Here is a 21,551-nt window from a genome sequence, read left to right on the forward strand (position 1 = left end):
GCTAGGAAGATATACCTCATGTTATTTACTGGTTTATTTTATACTGATTTAATGTTATTTTTCTTTGCTGCTGAGGTAAATAAAGAAAGAGTGCAGCATAATATGAGCCTCCGTGTCTTAATAAAATCTGTATTACTGACGATATGCAATGCCTGTCCCAGTGTGTGTTTCCCCCCCTTCCCCTCTGTGTACAGTATAATGGAAGAATGAATCCAAGATGACGGTCTAATCCATTGCTCCTCATAGAGGAGCACTCTGGGCTGTAGGCACATTCATGGCTGCCACGACTGCTGTTGACTCTATTATAGAGAATCTTTAAATGTAATGATTTTCTATGACAAGCCGTGACAGCACTGGTCATGTGTGTGTCGTCACTGTATGCCGGAGTATGAGAGCCGAGAACTTACATTCCTCTCCTGACAATCCTCTCCAGGCTGCGGTCATCCCTGCTGCTTGTGCACCTTTTTCTTCCACACTTTTCCCTTCCACATAACTTTCTATTAATGTGCTTTGATACAGCACTTTGGGAACATCCAACTTCCTTCGCAATTACCTTTTGAGGCTTATGGAGGGTGTCAATGATGGTTTTCTGCACAACTGTCAGATCAGCAGTCTTCCCCATGATTGTGATTCCTACTGAACCAGACTGAGAGACCATTTAAAGGCTCAGAAACCCTTTGCGGTGTTATGGCTTACTTAGCTGATTAGAGTGGGACACTGTGTGCTTAGAATATTGCACCTTTTCCCAATATTCTGTGGATTTGGGGTTTTCATGAGCTGTAAGCCATAATCATCGCACTTATGACAAATCACGGCTTGAACTATCTTGCTTTGCATGTAATGCGTCTATCTCATATATTAGTTTCCCCTTTTACGTTGCATTACTGAAATAAATTAACTTTTGCACGATATTCAAATTTTTCGAGTATCACCTGTAAATAAACCATTATGGAGAAAAAAAAGTAATAGGAGCTGCTAAAAAATATAAATGCGACCATACATTCAAACTGTTATTAAAAAAAGGCATTACATTACAAATATGAAAATGTTAGTGTATTCCACAAGGATTTCCGATTCACAATGTGGCAATGTTTTGGATCCTGAAGAGACTATATTTGTTATTATATTTATATATAATTACCAAATGCTTGGTGAAAACTGACATTTGTCATGATTCCTCTAGTATTAAAAAACAATGGGGATATACATAACTGCTACAACAAAATTGTAGGTTTTACTGCACTACATTCGCAAAAAAAAAAATCAATGTTTTAGCAAAAGACTTTAATCATGCCCATTGTTCTATTATTTTTCCATTATCTTGATCGGGTGAGCAGGTCCAGTAAATATATTTTCTTTAAGCAGGCATCTTTGAAGATCAAAATTTAGGGTCTGATATGTCTGTAATGTGATGACCCATGATAGTTTTTTCCCACTCTGATAGCTGAACCACAAATCCTCGGTTTGGCCTCATGTTCATTTTGCACTTCAGGACATCTTCCCATGCCTCCTAAAAGAGAACCCCACAGATTAATGCAATGTTTTTTGTTGGAAGCTACAATTACTCTGGATTATTGGAATATAATATATATTCCAGAATATATATTGAGAAAACAAGTACAGGCTGTGTATAGTGAGTTCCAGTCAGTATTATTTGGCAGAAAATTTCAATTTAGTTTTAGTCATAGTCTTTTGACTAATAGGCCACTTTAGTTTTAGTCATATTTTAGTTATCTGAATTGTTTTCGTTTTAGTCTACTAAATCTCCAGTAGATTTTGGTCGACACAACTAAAATCAAATGGGTTTATTTAAAGCCTCTTTTGCTCTTTCCCCAGCCCCTCTGTGTCTCTTTGTGTCCCCGTAGCCCCTCCAGGTGACTTTCTCCTAAAGTCTGAAAGATGTCTCATTTGCCCCTTCCACAGTCCCTGTGTCTCTTTGTGTTCTTCCAGCCTGTCTGTGTCCCCCCACCCCAAACCCTTGTCTGTCTCTTTTGCCCCTTCCCCAGCCCATATGTGGCTCTTTGGCCCCCTCCCAGCCCCTCTGTGTGGCTCCTTCTCTCCATAGCCCCATCTGAGGGTCTCTTCCCCCCAGCCCCTTGTCTCTTTTTTCCCCAGCCCCTCTATGTCTAAAATTTAGTTTAAAAAGCCATTTTAGTTTTAGTCGTATTTTAGTCATCTGAAATGTTTTAGTCTTGTTGTAGTGGCCAATTCTCAAAATGTTAAGTCAACTAAAATCGTTAATCGACAAAATTAACACTGGTTCCAGTAAAGCCACCTTACATATTGTCCCATCTGCAAGTCCTCCTCAAAGGGAGAAAAAATAAATAAAAAATAACTCACTTTGCAGGGTATGTGTAAGAAATAGCTAAACTGAAAATACAGCAGATTTATTTTTAGGAGCATTTTGATGTGAGAGAATGGGGGAGAGGTATTGAAGAAAAAAAAAAGATTTTGTTTTATAAATATATTGTCGCATCAGATATTGTGTATTTCACCAGCAAAAAGACAGCTTGATAAATAGATCAGTATAAAAGTTTCAGAAAAGTACATAATAAGAGGTATATATTGAAATACATGTTTAAATAAACTATTGCTAATGTGTAACAAAACTTTGGTCTTTAGTGCTGGCAGACAGTATAAACATGTAGAAATTACCTTCAACGTGCACTTTCTGTAATGCATAAGGTATGCAATCAGCACAGTACTGCTGCGGCTGATACCCAGATCCGAAACTACTAGAACTGCAGAATTCTTCTGTGAATCTGTATAAAAAGATACATCAATAAAAATAATTATTCATAAAGTCAAAGTTCAAAATTTCCACTCTTCTTTTTGCACATGGAAAAGAGGAAAGAGGAATAAAGAGGAAATTGAGTTGGTGTGAGAGAAACACCCATAGCCACATAGTGTAACATGTCAGCTAGGCAGGAGGTAATTCAGCTGTAGGTCTGTAGGCTTCTGCCATGGACATGAACTGCAACCACGCAAGGATAAACTTTATCTTTTACCAACAAGCACAGCTTCCCCGTGGCTCGCAATGTAGCAATACATGATGTCATACCCGACACTCTGTGTTACTACAGTGTAAGCTGTCAGAAAGGGGGCAGGGACAATTAAGAAAAGAGGATAGTTAGAAGTGAAAGATAGTAGGGACATTCAGGGCAAGGGGCAGTGACAATGGGAAGGAGGCGCACAAATGAAGGGATGCTAGGACAACAAATATGTAAATGTATAGGAATAGATTTCATGTGAAAAAATCTACAATTCACCTAGTAGGGGATGTGGGGCAGTGAAAAATTAGAGAAAAGGGGCAGTGATATTTAGATATGAGGAGCACTGACATACCACATCTTAATCCTTCAAATGTAACTTTCAATATGTTGGAAAACGACCAGTAATATTGCAAGAGATACTGAATATACACAACACACTCATCCATCACACAAACCTATGCACTCAGGCAGTCACCCACACCCATGAATGTGTTCATTCATGCACAATAATACCTTTCATATGCACCCTTGCATTCACCAACCCTCTACAGAAAGATATCCCTGCATTCACACGCATATTGGCAAACCATCGTCTTGAAAAAATATCAAAATGCTTGTTATGTACCTTCTTGTTGCGTGTCTTCTGGCCTGGCCAGTAGCTAAATAGGTGTGAGATTCCCTTTATACATATGTTAAATTAAACCTAAATCCTGTTGTACAATGTTAAAATGTGCCTATATCAAGGAATGACAGTGGTGTTGTGAGTTTCATTCATCTAGAAGAATAGCTTACCTATAAACGTGCACACATTGGGGAAAAACTGAAAAAGGTCTGAATCATTGGAATCTGTGGTTGGAATATGCAGCATGTGAACATTTTCTAGAGAACTAGGAGACAAAAACATATTGTTAAACTGTCTGCCTTTTCCGATAACAACATATCTGGAATCTAAAAAATATTTAGAATCATTCTGTATGTAGCTTGGTATCTCCACAGTTTGACTCACTCAAATTACTATGAATAGCTTTTTTCCCCTGAAAATTATGTATTTCTTTGTATGTGGTTGAAGAGATCCTATCCATGGTGAATGTATATAAGGCCTTTTGACAGTGTGTGGGGGTAGATGTCCTGTTGGGAGAGGAGAGAAAATCTAAAACTCCATATTATATCACATTAATTGTGATCCATAAAAGAGCATTTTAAGGAGTGTGTTAGATCTGTCAAGAACACTACCAATACCTAGACATCATAAAGCCTATCACTCTGGATGTGCCAACAGATTGTGCTTCTGTGGGCTGGAACTGGTAAAAAGTGACCAAAGCGGAGGTGACTATGACACATTTTTAAGACAACGTAATTGACATTGGATCTACAAATTGAAAACCATCAATCCAAGAGGGCTCAATGAAGGATTTTCTTACCTTGTTTATTTAACTCATATTTTGGACATTGGGTATATTGATTATTTGAACCCTTCTAATGAAATAAAGTGTTGTACCTTTATTAAGAGGTGAAATACTATGTTCCCAGGTTTGGGGCTTTTTCCATGGTGGGATGTTAAGTGCTTATCAACTTTAATAGTGGGCACTTCTCACCACTTATTCTTAAAGAGAACTTTATTAACACAACTATTATAGGGTAAAGTTGATATTAGTTTTTCTTAATAAATCATACTGTATACGGAGGACAGTATATCTCTTAATAATAATATGGTACATGGAGGATACTGTATTATACTCTCTGCATGTATTAACTAGTTTTGGACAATTTGTGATTCATTTAAGGTGTATTATGCTCCCAAACTCTTGGCTGTTTCTGTGTGGGAGGTGTTTATCATTGAAAAGAAGAAAAAAAAAAGGGGGAAAACCAAATACGTTTGGAAAATCACCAAAGTAAATATATCATAGCAAATATACAACCTGTATACAATATAATCTGTATTTTATAAAGTGTGTGTGTGTATGTATTATATAGTGTATGTATGTATTATATAAAGTGTGCGTATTATATAGTGTATGTATGCCTTATATAAAGTACGTGTGTATGTATTGTATTATATAAAGTGTGTGTGTATGTATTATATAGTGTATTTATGTATTGTATTATATAAAGTGTGTGTATATGTATTATATAGTGTATGTATGCATTATATAACGTACGTGTGTATGTATTGTATTATATAAAGTGTGTGTGTATGTATTATATCAAGTGTGCGTGTATTATATAGTGTATGTATGTATTATATAAAGTGTGCGTGTATTATATAGTGTATGTATGTATTACATAAAGTGTGTGTCTGTATTATATATTATGCAGTGTGTTTGTCTGTGAATGAGACAGTTTATATGTGACTTTATCAGTTTGTGTGTTATTTTGTTATCAAAATAAAATGAAAAATAGAGTTTCACAATATATCTTAGGGGAACATCCAGCAACTCCTAATAATAAAGGGCTAACCCTTATAACTTTAAGTCAAGAATGCACTTTCACAATGCTATAGTTATCAGTAGTTATATGTGATCTATCTCAGAGATAGTAAAACTGTCTGGGTTAACGATACTCTGGTTCATTAAATGGGAAGTGCAATAGTACTTTGCAACTGGTCTCTGGTGGAATTGTTTTACACTGCCTCACTCTGAGATACTCTGAAGACCTTACTGTATGTTTTAATGATACTCCTGTTCATTAAAGGGGAAGTGTAAAAGTGCAGAGAACAACTTTTCCTGTACTTTGCCACTGTTCTTTCCTGGTGTAAATCGTTTTACACTGCTCAATCTGAGATACTCTGAAGATGTTACTACCCCAGGTCTTATTGCTATCAATTATGCAGTTTTAATTTTAGAGCTTTGTTTTTAGTTCACAAATTACCATTTGTATTTCAGAGATTTTGTTACTTCATTAAAAGGCAGTGCATCGGTGTATTACAGTTTCTGATACATAGATTCCTGTGATAATATCACGAACACCCTTTGATTAGACAACTGCAAGTATATTATCAAAATTTTATGACAAGTCATTCTAATTTTTACTACATCTAAAGTGCAATATTATTAGGCACCACAATAGACCTCTGTACTTACTTAATGAAAGTCCATCTCTAGCTAGATATCTAACTATATTATTATATTTATAAGACTTTAAACCTCTGTACTTTGTTACTGAAATTTCATCTCCAGTTAGATAACTCTTTATAGACAATAAAGCTGTATATTTTGGTACTTGGTCACTGGAGTTTCATCCTTAGTTATATCAAGGGCTATACCCTAATAGATATTTAATCTGTATTTGTGGTTTAATTTGACTAATTTTGCAATAACTGTATTTGGTTCGAACTTACCGTTTAGTGAGGGACTAAAAATCACTAAGAAACTGGATACAGTGTCTTTTGTATATTGAGCAATTTGACACGTTGGTGACTCTGTTTCCGTTTTCAGCTTACACTTTCCCTCGCTGTTGCATATTGCTGGCTTTAGAGAGGCTGGCTTTAATCAGAATCAGCCCTTTACTTTTTATATTAAAAGATGATTACACCCCTTCTTGTGCTTTTCATTATTTGGGTGCACATTTTTCACTTATCTCCATACAATTTTTTTAATTTTTCCTTTTTATTTCTTTTCTATTGCAAATACAATTAAAGTGATGTTTTTACTGTAGCCAATTATTGCAACTTGCATTTATTGGTAATTATATTTATAATAGGGTTTAGGCCCTTTAACTGCCTTGTTGACCCTGTATTTGCCACATTGATTCTACATTTCTGTGGCAAATTATTTCTTTTCTCCCTATTATATAATAAAGAAGAGGCACCATATATATGTGATGATTCATGAATAATAAAAAAAAAAAAAAAAACACAAAACATATTGCTTTTTAAAATGTAACAAGCTCTGACTCAATAACATACTTTTAAATAGTATACTACTATAATTAAATTATGCAGTACTGCATTAAAGAGACACCATAGGCACCCAGACCATTTCATCTAATTGAAGTGGTCTGGGTGCAGTGTCCCTGTTGCCCTTATTCCTGCCATGTAAAACATTGCAGATTTCGAGAAACTGCAATGCTTACATTGCAGGATTAAAACTGCCTCTAGTGGCTGTCTACCAGACTTACAGGATTTTAGGTCGCTGGATGTCGTCACGCTCTGCATATCAGCAAAAACCCCAAAGGAAAGCACTGATTCAATGCATTCCTGTGGAGAGGCTCTAATTGCATTAGCCCCCCTGTAGGATGGCGTCAGTAGAGGCGGGGTGCCAAATCGAGTGATTAAAGGGACACTATAGTGTCAGGAAAACAAATCGGTTTTCCTGACACTATAGTACCCTGAGGGTGACCCCACCCTCAGGGTCCCCCTCCCGTGGCGCTCACCTAATTCCAGCGCCGGGCTCCCTTACCTCTTCTCCCCCGCCGACGTCAGCATCCTCGTCCGACGTCACAGGAGCCGAATGCGCATGCACGGCACTGCTGCGCGCGCATTCAAAGTGTCCATAGGAAAGCACTTTTCAATGCGTGACGCGTGATTGAGGCATAATATGAGGCTGGCTTAACCCCTCTGAAACTGCTATGTTTGCATCTGAAGGGTTAAAACTGGAGGGACCTGGCACCCAGACCACTTAATTGAGCTGAAGTGGTCTGGGTGACTATAGTGTCTCTTTAAATAAAGGGTAAAGGGCCACGACAGAGGCAGGAGGCAGAGGGAACTATAGTGTTAGGAATACAACTTTGTATTCCTGACACTGTAGTATCCCTTTAAGCAACGGCATACAACAACATAGTACCAACACTAGATATATACAGATGTATTTTGGGGCAATTAACAGACATGGAGTATGTTGGATGGAAAAGCGCTACAAAACTGATCACAAGTGTAGAAGGCAGCACTCCTGAAGCACTCCAGAAATATATAATCACATAACTTTATTATACATAGTTAAAATTAACTTTTAATCAAAAGGTTAAAAATAATACTAATTTATTTTTATTAAATTATAAATAATACTGAAACACATAAAATATAAAATGTGCTCTATGATGGGAGCAGTTGAATAGGTAGGTTACATTATTCGTATCGCAAGTGATGAAATCTTTTATTTTATAAGTTTTATTTGTAATATTGGATACAAAATGTGTAGTCTTGTTTAACCCCTTAAGGACGGAGCCAAATGTACACGTTGTGAACGAAACAAAATGTAAACAAAACCTGGCATTTGCGCTATATGTCTGTCCAACCGTAATTCACCTCTTTCATATTAAATGCACCCCCCTTATTATATATAATTTTATTCAGGGGAAACAGGGCTTTCATTTAATATTAAATATTTAGCTATGAAACATAATTTAATATGAAAAAAATGGGAGAAAATAAGAAATTTTATTTTTTAGTTCTACATGACATTTTAACTGTCAACGTCATAATACTGTTTGCTTTTACTGCAGTAAAATACACATATTTGTATTCAGCAAAGTCTCAAGTGTAAAACAGTACCCCCTATGTACAGGTTTTATGGAGTTTTGGGAAGTTACAGGGTCAAATATAGCACGTTACATTTGAAATTTAAATTCGCCAGATTGGTTACGTTGCCTTTGAGACTGTATAGTAGCCCAGGAATGAAATTTACACCCATAATGGCACACCATTTGCAATAGTAGACAACCCAAGGTATTGCAAATGGGGTATGTCCAGTCTTTTTTAGTAGCCATTTGGTCACAAACAATGTCCAAAGTTAGCGTTAGTATTTGTTTGTGTGTGAAAAATGCAAAAACCGCCAATTTTGGCTAGTGTTTGTGACTAAGTGGCTACTATAAAGACTGGACATACCCCGTTTAGAATACCTTGGGTTGTCTGCTATTGCAAATGGTATGCCATCATAGGGGTAATTTTCATTCTTGGGCTACCATAGGGTCTCAAAGGCAACGTACCCAATCTGGCAAATTTTTATGTGAAAAAAATGAAACACAAGCCTTATATTTGACGCTGTAACTTTTGAAAACACCATAAAACCTGTACATGAGGGGTACTGTTGTACTCGGGAGACTTCGCTGAACACAAATATTTGTGTTTCAAAACAGTAAAAAGTATCGCAGCAATAATATCGTCAGTGTAAGTGCTGTTTATGCATGAAAAATGCAAAAAAAGTCACTTTTACTGTCGATATCATCGTTGTAATACATTTTACTGTTTTGAAACACTAATATTTGTGTTCAGCGAAGTCCCTCGAGTAGAACAGTACCCCCCATGTACAGGTTTTATGGTGTCTTGGAAAGTTATAGGGTTAAATATTGTGCTAGCAAATTAAATTCCCTTTACTTTCGGCATGGGTTGTCAGGCAGGTCCCACTAATTGTAATTAATTAAGATACCCAATTATGTAAAAATATTACTTAAATATATATGTAGAATTAATATATGTATATATATATCGGTATGTGAATATATATGTATATATATATATATATATATATATAATTTTTTTTAAATTTTTTTAAATATTTTTATTATATTTTTATTATACATTTGTTTACATACATCTGCATTTAAAAAAAACCTTGTGCGTTAGATAAAGTGGAGGATTTAATTGGTTTATTTCTGGTAAAAAAAAATTGACTTCGGCTATGTCTTGACTATCCTGCTGTTTGTGTTCTTGTGTGTACTGCATTGGAATCACCATTCCTGCACAGCCCCCATGCACAGATTCACAGTCCAGGTGGCTTCTTATCTGGTCACCTTGGACTGTGTCTATCTGCAAGGGTGAGCAACATATCTGCGCTACAGACTCCCACCTCAGGTAAGAACTCCTGACATCATCTGCTTTCTTTCATACGCTGTTGCTGAATTGAGATGTATCATGGATTTCGCATGAACATTTAAAGACATATTGTGTTCTTAGGACTTTTTCTACCTTTGGTATTTTTATTGGACTTTTAATTTTTTTTCTTTACTCTTTAGTTAGCTTTTTGTGGTCCATTATATATTTCTGGCGCACCCTGTATATTATTCTGTCTACTCAATTAATAGACATGATCTGTGAAGAATTGCACTTACGCATTTACTGGGTTCATAGAAACCTTGATTTGGGATTTAATCTTGAGATCTTTTAGAATATGAAGGTCATTTCCATGCCGAGCATCACCGAGATATAAAAAACACGGTATTATCTCAACTGGATGTGGCTTAAAGTCATCTATTTCCTGTAAATGTGAGAGAGAGCACATATTGTAGAACATCCTCTACAGTCTAGAATACTGAGTGAATTGTGTTTTTATAAAGTATGTTCAATATTTCTATGGACAAGCAGATATCTTTGGATCTGTTGTTAACAGGTAAAATTATAATGATAAAGTTACTAGGTGTTTTAGCATTCAATGGTATATTAAGACAACTTAACACTGAGCAAAACCACCCTTCTATCTCTACAACTATCCCACAAAGAAACCTATGGCAAAGAAGAAAAAAAAACAATATATGCAATACACTATGAAAAATGGTTAGATTGCAATCAAAATAACAAAGTAATATCCAAACGCTTATAGTTATATATACTTATTGATGGCTACTAACAAATAATAAATAAGCACCACAATTAAATAATATAAAATAGACTAAATTTTTATACATTGCACAGCCATCCAATAATGTAAGATTTGGTGAATGGCCAGGTCACTCGTCCTATTTGCTGAATTGGACTCTCAAATATTTTTGTAGCTTTAGAATATTATTTCAGACTACAAATCCTTTTAATAAATGCATATAAAAATAACCAGGAAATTCAGGAAATTTAACAGGATAACCGTTATATATGATCAATTTTGTTTTGTTGTTTTTATTTTTTTAATTCAAATGTATTGAGCTATATTAAATATTTGTATATTATATGTTTTGGAAAGAATATCTTTGTGCGTATCTTCCCAATATATATGTTCTCAATAACCATTAAATCTATATGAAGTCTTAATTTGTCTTCAACTAACACAATAAGCATAATTTAAGTAAAATCACAATTTATTTTATTTTTTGTTAAAGCTAATATTTCCTGATATTTTATTATTATTGGACAAAAATGTTTTCCTTACCTGAGGCATCCAAAACACTTTCTGAGACCTAAAGAAGTGGTAATGAGCAGAAAATAATTCATAGCCCCCTTTGAGCACCATGACTGGTAGACGGCAGACCTGGGCCATGACCCTGGCACATTCAATAGCTGGACCTGGTAAGGAAACATGGTCATTAAACAAGGGATCTGCTTTATGTTATTATATAAGCATGCTAAAATGAGTGTTGCCATCTTTACCCGGCGGGTCCTCTACAGCTCCTGGCATAACAGAGGAGCCGACGTCACTGGTGAACTCTCGTGCATGCGTGAGAGCACAGCATGGAGGTTTATGGAGGAGACCGCGATATCCTCGATAGATAAAGCCAATTCTCTGCAGCCAGCACTGGTGACAGCTGAGGGACTGACACTTCTAGACGGCAGTAGATCTGCCTAGTGTCTAGAAGTGTCAGATGTAGGAAATACACAGAGATAAAGTAATCCCTACTTTGTCTTAGCATATATCTGGACTGGGCTGTAATTTCATTGAAATTCCAACACAGTCCATATGAGTATTTCACCCTTTTTATAACACGGCACCCTAGACTTTCTAAGGCCATAGGCATAAATACAGTTCTGATGGATCCAAAAGGAATCCATTTGTCATAGGTAATGTATGTAGATAATGTGTACCACACATAACTGGACAATAAAGCAAACAAATATTAACTGGGTTATTCACTACATTGAGAATTGCTGTGAATTCAAAGTGGATTTCTAAATTTAGGCCAAAGTAACTGAATTAGAAAAATTCTTCAATTCCCGCCAATTCTCCCTTTAGTAAATAACCATGTTAATTCAAAGATCACTTAAAATATCACGGGAAATTTAAAATAAAACACTGACTTTACTGCTGTTGTAATGTTGTTTTATGATGGCAATGGATTTATAACTTTACAGAGGACGTGAGATCATAACTGCTTTTAAAGAAAAAAAAACTAATTAAAAAAAACAAATGTGCTTCAAAACATTTCTTTAATTCTCTCACAGTTAGAGAAATGTATTTAAGACTTTTACCTTCTTCATCCAAAGAATTTGTGTGTCCGTCATACACTATAAAATATGTGAAGCAGTCCAGCTCTGTAGACTCTGGAAACATGAAGTTTTTATCATATTGATCCTGCAGGAAGTGAAAATGACTTTGCTTAGCATCTTAGAACTAAATGAATATTTTAAGATTATTTACTAAGCACACACTTTTGCAAGAATGGACAAAAGTCTATGAAAATGAACAGATTACCAAATCTTATATTTATTAAAACCAAATCTGGTTTAAACTCAATCATTATAACTGTAAGAGCTCCGTTTAGTGTCTAGTAAATGTGCAAATTCTATATCTTACACAGAATTTCCATGCAAAAATGATAGATTTTAAACCAAATATTGAAGAAATACTACATTTCAACCCAATCCTGTTTAGAGACAGGTAAGTCTAGTGAATACAATCACTTGCTTTTTAAAAAGGAATCCACTGAAATTCAGACAAGAAGGCAAAAAGCTATAAAACTCTTGCTTGCATTAGAGTTAAAGGAACACTATTGTCACCCAGACCACTTCATCTCAATGAAGTAGCCTGGGTGAAGTGTCTTTATGAGAAACTGCAATGTTTATATTGCAGGGTTAAGTACTCCTCTAGTGGCTGTCAGTATGGCAGTCACTAGAGGTGCTTCCTCTGCGCTGATCGAGTAAAATGCAATCACATTGTTCCCCGTAGGGAATCATTAATTAAATACTTTTCTGAGGGGACGTTAGAGCCTGAATTTGGGAGGGGGCACTACTGGATTTTGTGTTACATTTTAGCTTAGAAAATGGACACATACATCTATACCCACACATAAACAAATTCATAAACATTCGCCCAAACACAGATACCGATACCGATACACAGAGACAGGCACACACACTTATACAACACAGAGGCAGATATTCAGATTCATTTATACAATATGACTACAAGAATTTGATGGAGGTAGTCATAAATTAGCCCCTGCCACTGGCCAGGCAGTGTCCCAGCATTTGATGTAATCCTTGGGAATTTCTCTTTTTTTGTAAAAAAAAAAATAAAGTACAAACCATTATCTGGAAATCTATTCATAAACAGGGCTATACATAGGACACGAGGTCACACATTTAGGCTGGAAGAAAGGAGATTTCATCTAAGGCAAAGAAAAGGATATGGAATTCTTTGCCTGAAGAGGTTGTTTTGTCAGAGTCTATACAAATGTTTAAACTGCAATTGGATAAATACTTACAAAAACATAACATACAGGGATAAAATTTCTAATTAGTGGGGTAATAGCTGCTTGAGCCAAGGAGACATCTGACTGCTATTTTGGGGTCAAGAAGGAATTTTTTCCTAGTTTGTTGCAAAATTGGAAGCGCTTCAGACTGGGTTTTTTGCCTTCTTTTGGATCAACAGCAAAAACAGGTGTGAGGAAGGCTGAACTTGATGGACGCAAGTCTCTTTTCAGCTATGTAACTATGTAACTATGTCCTTATAGTATCTCGTATGTTAATTGTACCTTACTGAAAAGACCCTTCCTGTCAATTTCTGCATGTTTAATAAAGTGTATTTTGAATGTGACAACAGACAGTTATGACAGTTTGAAACAACTAAATCTTTGAACAATTCAGAAAAGATAGCGATGCTCTTTTTATTTTGTGACAGCAATCATGTTTCTTCTGATCAGTTCATGAAAACGTTTGTATGTTACAGAGAATTATATATATATATATATATATATATATATATATATATATATATATATATATATATATATATATATATATAAACAAAGATAATCTTGCACTCCACCTATGGAAAATATAGTTGCGCGGTGCTTGTCAGCCAATAATGTAGAAAAATATCAAAGATAGCACTCCAAGGACTTAATAAAAATTTACTTTTATTACCTTCGCTAAAACAGCAAATAATCTATTGATTATTTGCTATTTTAGCGAAGGTAATAAAAGTTAATTTTTATTAAGTCCTTGGAGTGCTATCTTTGATATTTTTATATATATATATATATATATATATATATATATATATATATATATATATATATACACACACACACACACACACATACTTGTTATAAAATATCACACATTTTTACCTTCTTGGTTCTCCGTGCTGTTATAATATGACCCTCATTGTACTCTCGCTTAGATCGTGCATCTACAAGTAGATAAGTCATTAGTTAACTGTAGTTTATAAATATAATCGCAAAAAAAAAAAAAAGAATACCGCACTCATCAAGATTTACTGCAGAAAAAAACAAATAATTTTAAGGTGTTGTTATTGCATACAAGGGTGCAAAAAATAGGTATCATCCACATGTATATGATAAAAAAGTATATTGTCAACTATTCCCAAAGACTATATTGTGTCTAGGGACAACTTTGTCTTATGTATTTTTCCTATGCTTGACTTTCTTAGAGACTGGGTGGAGCTACAGTGACAATCCCAAAAGCTGTCATCAGTGATGGCTACAGGGAATTGGCTCTATCTATGGAGGGATCCTCCATAGACCTTAATGCTGTACTCACTCACTGACGTCAACTCTTGGTGCTGAAGTTCCAGGCTGTGAAGAGGACATGCTGGAGGAAGATGGTGGAATCCATGAAGGAAAGGTTCAGGGAAGTAGAGTTCACCTTTCCCTGCCCCCCTCCCCCGGGCCACTGGACCACTAGCTGCACCGTCACCGTCGGAGGTCTTTGGAAATTCTGCAAGGTTGCCAGACGGTGACCATGCCACTTTAACGTAAGAGTAAAGTTTAGGCCAAAATACCTTTAAGCCACATCTTGTGTTGGACATTTGTTTCTTGATGCATGTTTTCTCATATACAATTGGTATGCATATACAACTTTATCCTTGTTTACATTAACCTTGCATTTAAACTTGTATGTGTTAAATAAATAATTTAATTACAAAAATAGCCAAACTGGAAACATAGCAGACTATTTTTTCCAACTTGTATACTGTGGTCTATAACTCAAGATTTAGTTTGAATTATTTTTGAATTCAAAAACAATTGTCTAAGGCCCCTTTTTAGGAAACTGATTGCACTGGGAATGTTGAAACAAACTTGTTGCCTGCGTGTCAAAGTACAACATAAAAGCTGGGAAAAAATAAAAAAAAATAAGGAGCTGATGACATGGACTAATAACAAGATGGTGTTAGCAAGTAGCAAGGCGTTAGATACGTATAACTACCTTCCCCCACCCAGCCCAGGTAAACATTGTAGTGATCTTGTGAAACATAGAAACATAGAAACATAGAATGTGTACATGAACATTGTAGTGAACATGTAGGAAATGTAATTTTGGGTGGGTCTTTGCAAAATATGCAAATATTAAAAAGGACAATGCTTTTAAATAACTTTATATTATTAATCCCTCTTTTGACTGATGATATCTTCAGTGAAATTCCAATGCAATCTTTACAGTTTTTTCATAAAGCATTTGTCTTTAACCACAAAAACCTGCCACTTTTGAGATCATTTAGATGCTGGGTTACGTAGACAGCATGGTAGCTTAGAGTCATATATGCTCACATCTTGGTGACAGAAGGGGAACTCCGGGAGGTAGAGCTTAGCGCTTGAAGCGGACAGCCGCATGGCTGCGGAGCTCCAGATTAGCGAGCCAATTAAACACTATTTTCGGCACTTAAACCCAAGCCAAATCTTCCCCGGGACGACCCTGAGAATCCCACAGACCGAATGGGCCACAAAAACAAGAAGGCGAAGCCCGACAAACCCCGCCAGGGTATGGATATCGGGGAACTATGGCGGCAGGTGCATGATGCAGCAGGAGCCAAGATGGCGTCCCTGCACGGAGGCTGATCAGACTTCACGGATGGGTCGTGAGATGAAGTAGGGGGAGACCCTATGACGGCCATGCTGATCCCGCCACCGGGCGCAGCCGCTCACGAAGGCCCCCACCCCTGTGACCATGGAGGCTATTGGGGAGCTTATGGCCGACGTGGCCCTGCTTAGAGAGGACATTAAAGGCATTACTAACAGGCTGGCAGCAGTAGAGGCCACCTCAACCAGCCACACTAACCAGATCGCGGACCTTCAAACATCGATCCGAGACCTGCAGCAAAAATCCTGGCAACACGAGCAACAAGAAGACAAGAACCGCGGAAAAAAAACTAAAGCTCAGGGGAGTCGCCGACTCCGTTCCAGAGGCTGAACTCCCACATTTCATCAGGAGACTACTCACAGAGCTGTTAACCCCAAGGGCAGCGAAAGCAACTGTCCTGGAGGGACTATTTTGCATACCGCAACCAGCGAAAGCCCCACCTGCCGCACCAGGGGATCTAATTCTCCAGTTCCAGTCATCCAGGGACAAAAAGGCGGTCCTGGAAGCTACAAGAGGTCAATCCACATACCCCTTTGAAGGGATGACCCTCTCCTTCGACGCGGACCTGTCGGGCGGGACACTGGGGTGGAGGAGATCCATGAGCTCACAGCCCTCCTGCACCTCCACCAAATCCGATACCGCTGGGGACCAGGCCGCACCCTCACCATAGACAAGGGAGGCACCAAGCATGTAATCCACGACATGCAAGAGGCCACTGGGTTTACTTAACCTCCCCACAGATCCACTGGCTCCGGTGACTCAACCAGCAGGACATACGCGCCCACACTTCAGATACACACCGCAAATGCTCCATAGTTTGTACCCCAGAGGCCACCCGCGAACCCATATACCAAGGCAACCACGTGAAGCAGAACTTTACCATGTCACACATGTCTTCCTAAGTTCCTTTTCTGGATGTTGCTTTCAGCTTCCTCAATGCCACGCAGATAGCGGACCAAGTGTGTCCTAAGGTGGCAATAAGCCTGACATTCAAACTAACGTAGCTGGACTATGTATGCTCATTCTAGTTCTTACCACCTTCGCGAGCCTACTTCCACACATTTGAACAGGCATATATGTTTAATGATACAAGCCTGTTGGTTCCACCGTGACCCCTCGTATTAGTTATACTACTCCAGCTTGCACCATATCATAAATAGCAAGTTTACTTTATTATGTATCTCTGGTGAACAGCACAGCATACGCATTTTTTCATTATTTTACAAGCCTGTTGACTCCACCGTGACTCCTCACATTAGTTATACTTATCCAGCTTGCACCATATTGTACATAGCATGTTTACTTTACTAGGTACATCCGGTGGAAAGTGCAGCATATGTTTATTTTTTGTTTTGTTAGTTTAACCCACCCTGTATTAACCTGTTTATAAAACATAAAAATGTGGCAGTCTTTCCTGGGAGTGTATTATAAACAATGCTGACACATATGTTTTGTTTTATCCAGTAATGAGAATCAAATGTCACAATAAAAGAAAGATTGACAAAAAAGAAGGGGAACTCCTCCAACCCTGTGATATAGCAAAAGGGCAAAATTATTTAGCATTCTCCTAGGAACTTTATCAAACCTAGAAGAGTTACTTGGACCATCTGGATAAAGAACCCAGGTGTCTAAAGTAAGTACTGGAGTATGGAAAGAATGGGATCATCCGCATTGAGTAGTGATCTGAACGTAAAGAATCAAATAGCAAATAAACCTAAATAGGTGGTCAGATACCCCAAAATAGGGTAGTAAATCTAGCCTTAATGGCACACCTCAATATGTCTTAGTCCAGTGTTTCCCAACCCAGTCCTCAAGGCACACCAATCAGTCCAGGATTTAAGGATAACCCAGTTTTGTCTAAGGTGTTTTTAGAGAAAAAAAAAAGAAAACACACCTTAGACAAAACTGGGTAATCCTTAAATCCTGGACTGGTAGGTGTGCCTTGAGGACTGGGTTGGGAAACACTGTCTTAGTCAATAGATTACTGATAAATAAGTCTCTAGAAAGCTACAGATATTAGACTTTAATCATGGTAGGTCAATTCTGATAGCTTATAGACAATCAATGAGCTTAGCTAAAAATATGCTAAGTGAAATATTGACTAGGATTCACTGGTCCTTCGTCTGGGGGCAGTCAGATTGGAGGGCTCAAAGGACCATAAATAACAACTATGGAGATATCTAGATAGAAAAAAGAGATAGGAGTGGTCTAGCAAGTTGTTAACAAGACCAATCTACCACCATATCCTTAAGTAATAGGCACAGTGGGGATATCTAGATGAACCCTGAGTAGATAGTAGTTGTCTTGGAAATAAATAACAAGACCGGTCTGCAACCATGTCCTTAAGTCTCAGGGTTGGATAACTGTAACGAGACCTAAGATAAATACTTTAGGCTCACAGTATATCATACCCTATTTATGAGAAAGAAAGAAATAATAAAAGTTAGCAGAGAATGTGGGTCTTGTAGTATATATAGCTGCTCCCAAACCTCATGTCCAGTGGAATGAGGTGAAAATTAAAGTGATCTAATGTGTAGAACCATACTTAGATTGTTGGTTACCTACACATAGTGACAGTGCCCTAGTGAAAAAAAGATAAGTGAAAGTGGATAGAACCCGACGCGCGTTTCGGTGCTTTCAGTGATGCACCTTCGTCAGGCGCTGGATGGAGACTGACCTCTAATCTCCTTTTATATGTGTGTTAGTAGCTGCTAGTGCTAGTTAAACCAATCAGAATCTGGCATGTGACATCATTTGGGCGCCAAAGATATCGGGCATGAATATGCTATGTAGTTATACTACTTCAGCTTGCACCATATCATAAATAGCAAGTTTACTTTATTATGTATATCTGGTGAACAGCACAGCATACGCATTTTTTCATTATTTTACAAGCCTGTTGACTCCACCGTGACTCCTCACATTAGTCATACTTATCCAGCTTGCACCATATTGTACATAGCATGTTTACTTTACTAGGTACATCCGGTGGAAAGTGCAGCATATGTTTTTGTTTTGTTTTGTTTTTTTCCTTAATTTCAAGCACTAGTTTAACCCACCCTGTATTAACCTGTTTATAAAACATAAAAATGTGGCAGTCTTTCCAAATAGTGTATTATAAACAATGCTGACACATATGTTTTGTTTTATCCAGTAATGAGAATCAAATGTCACAATAAAAGAAAGATTGACAAAAAAGAAGGGGAACTCCTCCAACCCTGTGATACAGAAAAAGGGCAAAATTATTTAGCATTCTCTTAGGAACTTTATCAAACCTGAATATTTATTTTTTTAATTATTTTTTTTTGTCATGCAGAAAAGTAACACATATATTTAAATAAACATGTCACACAGTTTTGAGTAAGACAAGGAAGATGATGAGCATGTAACATGATATGTAGAGAATGCTGCATTTCTCCCCCCCGCAACAGAGTTTATAAACATATTGGTCAGACGTGTCTTAAAGGACCACTCTAGGCACCCAGACCACTTCAGCTTAATGAAGTGGTCTGGGTGCCAGGTCCAGCTAGGGTTAACTAATTGTTTTATAAACATAGCAGTTTCAGAGAAACTGCTATGTTTATCAATTAGTTAAGCCTTCCCCCTAATCCTCTAGTGGCTGTCTCACTGACAGCCGCTAGAGGCGCTTGCGTGATTCTCACTGTGAAAATCACAGTGAGAGCACGCAAGCGTCCATAGGAAAGCATTATGAATGCTTTCCTATGTGACCGGCTGAATGCGCGCGCAGCTCTTGCCGCGCGTGCGCATTCAGCCGACTGGGAGGAACGGAGGCGGAGAGGAGGAGGAGAGCTCCCCGCCCAGCGCTGGAAAAAGGTAAGTTTTAACCCCTTTCCCCTTTCCAGAGCCGGGCGGGAGGGGGACCCTGAGGGTGGGGGCACCCTCAGGGCACTCTAGTGCCAGGAAAACGAGTATGCTTTCCTGGCACTAGAGTGGTCCTTTAACATTGGTCAAAATATAAAGCATTCTTATATATGGTATTCTTAGAATTAGTCAAGACACGTAGCTAAAGATTAGTACAGGAGGTACCAACACGTTTGTACTAAGAGCATAGACAGCAAAAATTAATAAAGGACCACTATAGTGCCAGGAAAACAAACTTGTTTTCCTGGCACTATAGGGTCTTTAGGTCCCCCCACCCTCATGGCCCCCTTCCCGCCAAGCTGAAGGGGGAGGAAGGGGTTAAATTCTTAACTTTCTCCAGTGCCAGGCTCCCTCGGCGCTGGGGACTCTCCTCCCTCTTCCAACGTCATCCGCTGAATGAGCATGCGCGGCAAGAGCGTGCATTCAATCAGTCCATAGGAAAGCATTTCTCAATGCTTTCCTATGGATGCTGGTGTCTTCTAACTGTGAAAATCACAGTGAGAAGCGCGGAAGCGCCTCTAGCAGCTGTCAATGAGACAGCCACTAGAGGCTGGATTAACCCTCTCTGAAACTGCTATGTTTACGGCTGCAGGGTTAACCCTAGATGGACCTGGCACCCAGACCACTTCATTGAGCTGAAGTGGTCTGGGTGCCTATAATGGTCCTTTAACTTGATGTGTGCTTACCAGAGAATAGAATTGAAAACCTGGCATATTCGGCACAGCTGCATCTAGCTATTTGTACGAGAATAGAAATAAATGAAATATAATAGATAACAAACATAACGATCTGTTATTGGAAGCTCACTGCTAATCAGGCTTTTAGTGGTCAAGAGGGCAACATAAAGCGCAACGGCTATAACTACGGGTAAGTAAGTCCCCTTTTGTAAGTGGTGGGTCTGCCCTGGCAGGTGAGTGAGCTGTCAGCCTACACCCAAGGCTGGAATCGTAAGGCAGGTATGTGTAATGGGAGTAAGGGAGGCCGGACCCTCTAGACTGGTATGCAGGTTGGCATCTTCAAACCACGGACTTGGGGGATACATAGGGCCTAGTCCATCCCTTTAAGGGAATAGCAGGAGACTTTGGTGGTGATGGTCTTTTTCTTGTGTGGACGATGCTTTAGTGTACAACCCTTTGGGGTCCGCAGCCTGGGTGGGCAAGTATGATTAACGAAAGATGCTTGCAGAGTCGCCGTGCCCAGAGTAGGCCCTAAATCTTCATGCTCTTCTTCTAATTGCTCATCTTCTGGGGGCAGGTGTGGAGTTGCGGCAAGTTTTGCTTCCAGCTTAGCCCAGAGGTATGCAAAGACTTCCTCCAACCTCTGGATAGAGCCCGCAGTTGAGCCATGCAGGGTCCTGCCCATGATGCAAGGATGCATCCGCCATCTTGGCTGATTCCACACAGCAGGGTTGACAAGCAGCAAGGATGGTAAGTATGTTGGTCCAGTGGGGACCAGGATGACCACCCCAGACCACCTCTCCCACCGGATGGCCCCGCTAGGCCTCACTTGGTGCTTCGTGAGTAACTGGCAGCCAGCACTCCATGGGCCCGACCCTAGGCACTCAGCTGGTAGCAGAAGGTGGGTACGTCCCAATGAGAGTGCCCTAAGAGAGTATTATGTCAGATTGCATTGGATTGTGGAGGAGCACTCACAAATTGTATCTGACCGTCATGATGGTCAGGCGTCCCAAACCTGAATATCGTTATCATGTGCATGAT

At 38.3% G+C, this 21,551-nt stretch overlaps 1 protein-coding gene across 2 annotated transcripts in view; it reads right to left on the reverse strand.

Moving 5' to 3' along the window:
- Positions 1 to 1,269: 1,269 nt before the first annotated feature.
- The window catches only part of STYXL1 (serine/threonine/tyrosine interacting like 1), a 34,518-nt gene continuing 14,236 nt past the window's right edge, over positions 1,270 to 21,551 (reverse strand). For both annotated transcript variants that reach the window (XM_063454774.1, XM_063454775.1), the window contains exons 3-9: positions 14,202 to 14,263; positions 12,100 to 12,202; positions 11,066 to 11,199; positions 10,038 to 10,183; positions 3,786 to 3,880; positions 2,656 to 2,762; positions 1,270 to 1,510 (exon numbers count right to left, since the gene is read on the reverse strand). In XM_063454774.1, the coding sequence (XP_063310844.1) occupies positions 1,379 to 1,510; positions 2,656 to 2,762; positions 3,786 to 3,880; positions 10,038 to 10,183; positions 11,066 to 11,199; positions 12,100 to 12,202; positions 14,202 to 14,263 (779 nt within the window). In that variant the 3' untranslated portion in view covers positions 1,270 to 1,378. The remainder of the gene's footprint in view (positions 1,511 to 2,655; positions 2,763 to 3,785; positions 3,881 to 10,037; positions 10,184 to 11,065; positions 11,200 to 12,099; positions 12,203 to 14,201; positions 14,264 to 21,551) is intronic.

Source organism: Pelobates fuscus, chromosome 5, assembly GCF_036172605.1.
Source record: "Pelobates fuscus isolate aPelFus1 chromosome 5, aPelFus1.pri, whole genome shotgun sequence".
Taxonomy (NCBI): Eukaryota; Metazoa; Chordata; class Amphibia; order Anura; family Pelobatidae; genus Pelobates; species Pelobates fuscus.